The 9,231-nt window shown below is 33.2% G+C and overlaps 2 protein-coding genes across 4 annotated transcripts in view; one reads left to right on the top strand and one right to left on the bottom strand.

The window, feature by feature from the left end:
* The window catches only part of LOC107709315 (chloride intracellular channel protein 4-like), a 12,699-nt gene extending 12,041 nt beyond the window's left edge, over positions 1 to 658 (top strand). For 2 of the 3 annotated variants that reach the window (XM_016513777.1, XM_016513776.1), the window contains one exon: positions 79 to 658. In XM_016513777.1, the coding sequence (XP_016369263.1) occupies positions 79 to 240 (162 nt within the window). In that variant the 3' untranslated portion in view covers positions 241 to 658. The remainder of the gene's footprint in view (positions 1 to 78) is intronic. The other variant, XM_016513782.1, reaches the window with a different exon arrangement.
* A 759-nt stretch (positions 659 to 1,417) lies between these two features.
* On the bottom strand, positions 1,418 to 6,933 carry LOC107709382 (uncharacterized). Its single transcript, XM_016513837.1, has 5 exons — positions 6,718 to 6,933; positions 2,713 to 3,240; positions 1,909 to 1,949; positions 1,666 to 1,819; positions 1,418 to 1,568 (listed from the first exon to the last, which is right to left on the bottom strand). The coding sequence occupies exons 1-5, from the start codon at positions 6,839 to 6,841 to the stop codon at positions 1,537 to 1,539; spliced, it is 879 nt and encodes a 292-aa protein (XP_016369323.1). The 5' UTR covers positions 6,842 to 6,933; the 3' UTR covers positions 1,418 to 1,536.
* Positions 6,934 to 9,231: the final 2,298 nt, after the last annotated feature.

The following is a 9,231-nucleotide window of genomic DNA, read 5'->3' as shown; positions in this document are numbered from 1 at the left end:
TTTTTTTTTGCACGCTCATGCATATGCTGGATTTTAAATTACCAACCAGTTTTACCAGCTCAATACTCTGTGTTGTAGATTGTTGCCAGGAAGTACAGAGGTTTTGAGATTCCTGCTGATATGACCAGGATTTGGCAGTATTTGAATAACGCCTACCAGAGAGAGGAGTTCATGAACACCTGCCCTGCTGAGCGTGAGATCGAGTTTGCTTACCTGGACGTCGCCAAAAAGATCAAATAGTTCAGGATGATGAGACAAGCTCTGTTAGCTCAGAGCACTATCACATGCTTGTGTGTGTGTCGTATATATGTGTGTGCGCTCACTGGTGGAGATGCACTAATACTGTGGTATATTGATCCTGAATCAGTAGATTGACACCCATTTTCTTTCAATCAATGGCAGGACCAGGAAAAAAAAAACTCTGTTACTCTTAACAACTTTGTAAGTATCTATCCATCTCCATGAATTATATAGATAGACTACTGTAGATATGGTATATTCATAATGTTCACCAAGGCCTTGACCAAATCTCATAATCACTTTTAGGCTATGGATCTCTATATTTCTGGATCTCTATTTTTTGCATTTTTTAATTTTTACTTATGATTCTTCTAGTCAGGCCAGTATATTTACATTTCCTATTCACAATATATATATATATATATATATATTTTGCAATATGTTTAATGAAACCATCCTTTTGTATCATCACATGAGGCTATTTTCCACACGTTTACTAATTACATTTCTAGGTCATTGTTTTTATCTTTTGTCTAGGATGCTTTTTCATTTATATTTGATAGTTTTTTTTTTTTTATCTATGCACAGAACTTGTTAAAATGTGCTATTTATGCAACTATGTAACCTTGCATGAACGCCTTCTGAAGCTCTGACGAGACTTTAATTAAACTAATCAGATTTCATAAGTCTTTATCGTTTTTTAAATTTCCTATTCCCATCATGAACGAGGGTTGTGTGAAGAACAAAATTTTGATATGCAAGTCATTGATGGTGGTTTGACATGTTCTCTTGTATTTTTTAGGGTCTCATTAAACGTCCCCCAAGCAACAGCAGCTCTTTGAGCAATCAGATCAATTTAGAAGGCATAATAGCAACAGCCTGTCTTTCTAGTCGACTTGCTACCTCATCATCACCATAGTGACCTCTAACTTTGAGCTTTGAGAACTTGGGCAAACACTAGTACAGTGAGGCCAATCACAGTAATGCACGTCACTCTTTAAATACTGTCTTATTTTGCAATGATCACCGAGAGAGATATCTGTAGAAAAATAAAGTTCTCTTTATTATCACAGTATTTTTTTGAATGCTTTGTCATTTTTATTGGTGCTTGCAACAACAAAGACGTTGTAGATTGGAAATTAAGAGCATTTCGTGCACAAAGTCAAAGGTACACACGTCACAGAGGTCAGAGGGGTCAGTCGTGTTATTGATGGTCCTTTGAGAAGACTTTAAGCATCTATGTTTGAGAACAGGATTTGTTGCTGGGTGAAATTATGGCGAAATGGGCTGCTCAACTCAGTTCTGAGAGCAGTACTTCCAGAAGCACACTGTTTTTGGAGAAAGATACACAGTTTATTTTATTATTATTATTTTATCATGCACTCAGCATCGTTTGTTATCCAGAACAATTGGTTTGCATCATACCTCTCTTGTTGGTTTTCTTAGCTGATGGAAGAGACTTTTTAAAGGCTTTTCCGTTCAGTTTGGGATCCATTTGGTCAGTGCTGGCCTTCGGTGAAATCCCACCGCTGTTTATAGTGGTCGCTGCGGTGGATTTCAGGTTTCCATCTGTCACTACCTGAAGGTTATAAAACATGATTTCTAGCATAAAGCACAAACTGAACTTTTTTGATATATTTATATCTATTGATTTCAATCTGAACATACCATTTTGTTCTTCTTCCCATTACTTCGTCCGTTACCATTTCCTTTGAAGAAAGAAACAACACAACAAAAGGCAAGATTAAATTAAATTAAATTGAATACAATTTTATATTATTCAAAAGTTTGGGGTTGGTAAGATTTTAAAGTTTTTGAAATAAGTCTCTTCTGTTCACCAAGGCTGCATTTGTTTGATGAAAAATATTAGTGTCACTTTACTATCTTGTAATATTTTTATTTAGATTTCATTTTATTTTAGTTTTAGTAATTTTAATATTTAAGCTTAATTTCAGTTAGCTGCGAAGACTTTTATTTTTCATTTATTTTTTCATCTATTATTGCATCTATTTCATTTCAACTTTATTTCAAACAAAAAATATTATTAATAGTGAAAATGTGAACTATTATTACAACTATAAATATTTTCTATGCAAATTTATTTTAAAATGGAATCTATTCCTGTGATGCTATCTGAGTTTTCTGCATAATTATACTCCAGTCTTCAGTGTCACATGATCCTTCAGAAATCATTCTAATATGCTGATTTGCTGCTCAAGAAACATTCTGATTATTAACAATGTTGAAGACAGTTGTGCTGCTTCATATTTTTGTAGAAACGATGATACATTTTATTTCAGGATTCTTTGATGAATAGGCTAGAAAGTTCAAAATCTTTTGGAACATTTTAAATTTCCTTACTGTGACTTTTGATCAATTATGATAAATTTAACAATTTATAATCTGATAAAAAAAAAAAAAACTTTTCGGGAGTGTATATCATTTGTAAAAGTATTTGAGGTTTTGGCTCACCTCTGGTTATGATGGTGATTCGATGGCTCAGTGTGTTGTTCATTAACTTGTGAAGCTCTTCAAGTGCACTCAGCATCTTCACCAGCTCCTCTCGAGCATCCGGCTCCCCCGTGATGGGATCAGATCGTTCAGCTGCTGATGGAGTGTTGCCGTACTCGTTTGATTCAATCACCTTTGACAGTCTGAACAGTCTGCTCTTCTCCGTTTGCCGCTGGGAATCAGATGAACTGGTTGTGTGGTCAGTCCTCAGAGATCCATCACGGCCGCCGGGTGCTGGCGGAATCTCATCGTGACCATCAGAAAAGAGTGTTAGTGTCTTTAATGGATTATTGACTCCCATGTCTAAGGGTTTGTCTCTGATATTTGGGTTACTTGTCGCTGTAATTATCTCGTCTAACGCTCTCATCACTACGGTCTTTCCATCTCCGTCAGGAAATGTCGTCATTGGTCTGGTCTTCAGTAGCTTCTCAAAAATCCTCGTCGCTCGTGCTGCATTTTCCTGAATATCTGCGACAGTTCTCCGTGTACCTGGAGGGAAAAACATGCACTTTAGGGGTCGTTTAAATCTGTTAAAGCAACTCTATGTAGTTTTGCCTATTTTTGCGACTTTGGAGCCCCTTTCATTTATATATTGCCGTTATTGTTGATCGCGGTATTTCGTACTCGCTCATCACGTTTGGAGAACCAGTAAGAGACTATTAACTACTACTCTTCCTTTTAGTTAGTCTACTCTACACAAATGTAAACTAACTAAGCCCCGTTTCCCCGTTTACTGAAATCACATGACTTTGGCAGTGTGATACGCACTCAGAACTGGTTTGAAACAAATGATTCGCAAAGAATTCAAAGCTTCAAGAAGCAGCTGCTTTAAAGGGCTAGTTCACCCAAAAATGAAAATTCAGTCATCATTTACTCTCCCTCATGCCATTCCTAACTTGTATGACTTTCATTCTTTTCTTTTTGGGGCGAATATGGACAAAAATTACAATGGAAGTCAATGGGAACTGACCACTTTCTTCAATATCCTTTTGTGTTCCTTTAGTTCCTTTTAGTGCAATTGAATTAGTTTCAGCTACAGAAAAGTGTTTGCATGTCTCTAAAATTCCAGTTTATGGTTGGTACAAGAGTGATGCATACCCTCTGTTATGTGAAGGGGTCTGTCTCATTTAGTGGTGTACCGTTGACACGGAATTGTTCCCATACCCATAGAAACAAGTCAGTGGGAATGTCAGTGCACTGAAACATCCTGAGAACCTTGAAAAGAGAGACATCCCGAACTTCAAACATCCCTTTAAAAGGCCTATTCTTGGCTTGGACAAACATAACAGATGATAAATGGCTTTTGTCTGAGGAACTTTCCTCCTCATCATTCTGATCTTAGAGGTGGACGCTGACAAATCGCTTGTTCACACTCATGTACAAACACATGTGGAGCCGCTCACTGCCTGCAGCCATGTTGACAGAAGTCTTGAGGAAGTCAAGGAGTTGTTAGGACGACCATAGTGCATCTCAGTGATGTGGCGGGGGTTTTGGTCTCATAGATATACAAAAAAAGACGTTTGCAAACACTGAACTTGCCATCACTCCATTAAAAACTTTTTGAAGGGTCTCTTGATAAGATAATAGTGGTATTATCATCTTCATCAAAGGCAATCATGACCATTGTTGGAATGAAAAAGTGCACTACAACACCAGATTCAATGTGTGCATATGGTACTAAATAAGCATGACATGAATTGTAGTAATTATTTTATCAGTTTAAGAACTGTTTGTGCATGTGCATTTACTTTGATATAAGTTATGAAAATGTTATTTCTCTGAATGTTCAAAATGTCCAGTTTATATATATATAATATTTTTTTCTTGGTTATGCAAATGTTAAGGGAACATTCCATTTCATGTTTTTAGAACATTATTAAGGCCAGATAACTTCAAATGAACATTCTATTAATGATGCTGGAAGAACGCTTGTTCATAACCTTGCCAGAACGTTCTGAGAACATTCAATGTTAGCTGGGTTATTGTTGCATGCAGATACTGTGCACAGTAAACATCCAGGTCAAGAAATGAATCAGAATTGACCTAAATGAAATCCACTGAGACTTAAGACCTAATTCAAGCATTACGTAACCCTACTTGAAACCCCTGAGCCAATTTTAGCAGGAAACCTAAATGCGAAATGACAGATTTAGGGTTTGCACTCACTGGAAGTGTGGACAGCACAAGACCAATAGAAGACCACGAGAGCCGGCGCCACTGGACTAATTACTTTGGTTCAGCGCCATCTCTGAGTCTGTAGGCTTGACAACAGTGAAATAACATCTCACAGGACAGAGAAATCACAAATGAGATATCTTTAATATTGCAAATGTCTCTTCTACACTCTTAAAAAATAAAGGTTCTTTATTGGCATCTATGCATCCATGAAGAACATTTCACATCATGGAAACCTTTCATTGCACAAAGGTTTTTTTTTTTTTTTGTTAGTGGAAAAAGGTTCTTCAGATTATTAAAATGTTCTTCACACTACGGAAAAAAAAGGTTATTTTAAGAACTGTTCACCAGAATGATCTTTGGGCAACCAAAAAATGGTTCTTCTATGGTATCTCTGCGAAAACCACACTCTCATCACCTCTCATATGATTCTTATGAGAAAAATACCCCAGTAGTCTCACATGTGAGTATCAGAATAGATCTCAACAATGGGTAACACTTTATTTCGATAGTCCACTTTAGACATTCTATTAACAGTAAGTAACTTTGTAACTACATGTCAACTAGCAGTTAGTCGAGTATTAGTAGACTGTCTGCTTAACACTTAAGACTATCTTCTAACACTTTCTTTGTCAACTTATTCTACTAACCCTAAACCTACCCTAACAGTCTACTCTGAGAGTTAGTAGACATGTAGTTGCAAATTAATGAGAATTAGTTGACATGTAGTTGACATGTAGTTACAAAGTTACTTATAGATAATAGAATGTCTAAAGTGGACTATCGAAATAAAGTGTAACCCAACGATGTCACAAACTGTGCTCATATGTGTATGCAATCAAAAGTCAGAGATCTCAATACAAAGTCAAGCATTTCTCATCAAATGCTCCCTAGATCAAATGTTCTGAGCTGCTATCCACATTTTGGCAGCTCTTAAACTCTATAATATGACAACTGTTGAATCATTTTTTATCTGTTTTTAATTCTCTGAAGGAATTTTAGGAGAAAAATCTGAGACAGTTTATTCTTGAAACATTTATAATCCCTTAAATCGTTTCGATTTGTTTGCAGGTTGGGACCATAAGGTTAGAAATCGGTGTTCCTGTATAGCTGAAATTGAATTTGTTTCATAATTTATGAATTTTACAACATTAACACTGTTATTTTCTTGTTTATTACTGTAAATATATGTATTGTACAAAGCGGTATATAAATGAATGTGACTTAAATATAGTCAAATATATATAGAAAATATATAAGTCAAATATAGGGTATGGCACTATACTGCAAAAAAAAAAAAAAAAAAAAAGATTTTCTTAGTTTTGTCTCATTTTCCATTAATATCTAATATCTAAATATTCTTTTATTTGAGAAGGAAGATTACTTAACATGTTAGGTCTTGTTTTCTGAAGAATCTATCAAAATTAAGTGAATTTATGCTTATAACGAACAAATATGCCATAATCTTGTTCTCCTTTTGAATTAAGTTTATTTTTCTTACCACACTGACAGATATTTTTTCTTTCTTTAAGAATAAACTCATAATTTTGGTAGATTTTTCAGAAAAAACGAGACTTAATATCTATCAGACCTCATAGTCATTTTACATCTTAGTTAGAAAGTTAGAAAATCATTTTTGCAGGGTAATGCCAAGGTCACGGGTTCATTTCCCAGGAAGTGCATGAACTAATTAAATATATACATTGAATGCAATGTAAGTTTTTAGATAAAAGCATCTGCTAAATGCATGAATGTAAGCTGTGAGCTGTTTTGGGTTTTTACCTGTCTCACCTCCATCAGCTGGTTCTTCAAAGGCATCTGGTTGTCCAGGCGTCAACGGAGCAGCATCCAACACTGAAGCGACAGTCAGCAGAGCAACTGTGGTCAATAGTTTCAACATGTCCACTTTATACATCTCAGTGACCTGAAAGTGAGACTATGCGAGCTAAATGAATGTTTTAGAGACTTTTAGATCAATCTTCTGTCTTTAAATGGCAAATTCGTACACCTGCCACACTCTTTTACACTGATGCACCTCTAAGATGAGAAGGCTTGTCAAGTGTGTGTGCACCTAACCGTATTTTACACCGCGCTGCTTCTACCGTCACGCCACATCCACCGGCCCTTTTAAACGGACACCCACACTGACACTGTCCAATCAGGTCGCTCATCCCTCCCTGCCACGTCCAGGTGTTGTGTGACATTTGGGGCCGTGTTTGGTGTCGGGGTCTCCATTGTGAAGGTGGCAGCAGGCTGTGGGCCCTTCTGCGTCAGAGGCCCTTTTTACTCCGGCCCCTGTGCAAACACAATAACAAGTGCCTTATCACTGCTTACACAGCACCGCACCCGATGACTTTGAATCTGAACGACTTTTGATGTGTGCGCCAATGCAAATAGCCTTCATGCATATGAGAAGAAATTAGCATGACTTGAAGTGCAAGACGCATTTGACAATCACAGTTATATAATTTTTTTTTTTCAAAATTAAATGGCAATTTACCTGTGTCCATGTCCATGTTTTCATGTCGTCACACCACTTATTTACAGTATCTCAGTGTTATTTTAGTATTATTTCTATATTATAGTATTTATTCATATTTTATTAGCTTTATTTATAGTTTTTTTTATATAATATAGAGCATTAATTAATTTATATTTCAGTTTTACTTTTTGTAATTTTAGTGCTTTAACTTTAAATTATTTCAGTTAGTTGGCAACAAACTATAAACAAATTATAAACTTATCGTATTAAAACTATTTCATTATTAGTTTGAATATATATGCATTTTGAGGTCTATATGGCCAGTCATGAAGTTCTATTTAAAATTGTTATAATAAGTATTGACATAACTTTGTCATGATAAAATCTGTATGAGTTTTCTCTAATGACATTAGATCAACAGATCAACAGACATTTACTGAATGTAAAAAATAAATAAATATTCATTATGAGTCCATGAGATTTGATGTCATCGCACCACTTTTTTACATTATCTCCGTGTTATTTTAGTATTATTTCTACATTATAGTATTTATACTATAATGTAGAATACATATTTTGAATTAACATTTATTTATAGTTTTTTAATATTAATACTGTATGTTATTATTATTAATATTAACAATACTGTATATTATTAATATTAATATAGAGCTTTAATTAATTTATATTTTGGTTTTAGTTTTTGTCATTTTAGTGCTTCAACTTAAACTTTAGTTAGTTTAATAAAATTAGTAAAGTTTAATAAAATTAGTCAAATTTAATAAAACTAACTGAAAACAAATAATAAACTTATGTTAATGTTATGTTAAAACATTAATATGATGTTTAATTTACAATTTAAAATATTTGAAATTTTGTAAACAAATATGCATTGATATCGTAAATTTTCATTGCTATTTTAGTATTATTCATATATTATTATTTATTACTATTTTGAGTTTTTTAATATTTCAATAAAGATTTTTTTTTTTCAGTTAGGTGCCAAACAAGGTACCAAACAACATTTATGATTTTGTTGAGTTTATGAGTTTTTTCTTCATACATATGAGAAGAAATTAGCATGATCTGACACATTGTTGATAAAAAAGAGACTACTATGAGAAAATAAATAAACAAATTATAAACTTATATAAAACAAATATTCCGTTTTTTTTTGTGAATATAAATGCATTTTCAAGGTATATGTAGACAGCCATGAACTTCTATTTATAATATTTTTAAACACATATGTATTGATATAACTTTGCCATGATAAAATACGTATTAGTTTTCTCTAATGACACTAGATCAATGTCATTTGTATGAAAAAAAATAACTATAATTTACCTTTGTCCATGCATTTTGATGTCATCACACCACTTTTTTTTTATTTTACAATATCTCAGTGTTATTTTAGTATTATTTCTATATTATAGTATTTATTAATATTTTAAATTAACATTTGTTTATAACATTTTTATTAATGCTATATATTAATAATATTCATATAGATCTTTAATTAATTTATATTTTTAATTTACATTTTGGTTTTAGTTTTTGTAATTTTAGTGCTTCAACTTCAACTTCAATTAGTTTAATACAATTAGTAAAATGTAATAAAACTAATTGAAAATAAATAATACACTTAGGGAAAAAAATATATGAGGTTTATTTACGATTTAAATCTTTAAAATTTTGTAAACAAATATGTATTGATAAAATAAATTAGTCATGAAAAAAATTCACAGTACCTGCTATTTTAGTATTATTTATATATTATTATTTATTAATATTTTGAGTTTTTAAATATTTCAATTAAATAC

The sequence above is a fragment of the Sinocyclocheilus rhinocerous genome, unplaced genomic scaffold, assembly GCF_001515625.1.
Source record: "Sinocyclocheilus rhinocerous isolate Xijiao unplaced genomic scaffold, SAMN03320098_v1.1 scaffold3206, whole genome shotgun sequence".
Taxonomy (NCBI): Eukaryota; Metazoa; Chordata; class Actinopteri; order Cypriniformes; family Cyprinidae; genus Sinocyclocheilus; species Sinocyclocheilus rhinocerous.
This window is presented reverse-complemented; position numbering and strand designations above follow the sequence as displayed.

What these genes read in the sequence shown, in the direction of transcription:
- LOC107709382 (XM_016513837.1), bottom strand. Translation starts at nt 6,841, where the DNA reads ATGTATAAAGTGGACATGTTGAAACTATTGACCACAGTTGCTCTGCTG. An exon ending in AATCACCATCATAACCAGAG is followed by an intron (nt 1,950 to 2,712) that starts GTGAGCCAAAAC and finishes CTTTCTTCAAAG; the next exon opens with GAAATGGTAACGGACGAAGT. An exon ending in TAAGAAAACCAACAAGAGAG is followed by an intron (nt 1,569 to 1,665) that starts GTATGATGCAAA and finishes CTCCAAAAACAG; the next exon opens with TGTGCTTCTGGAAGTACTGC.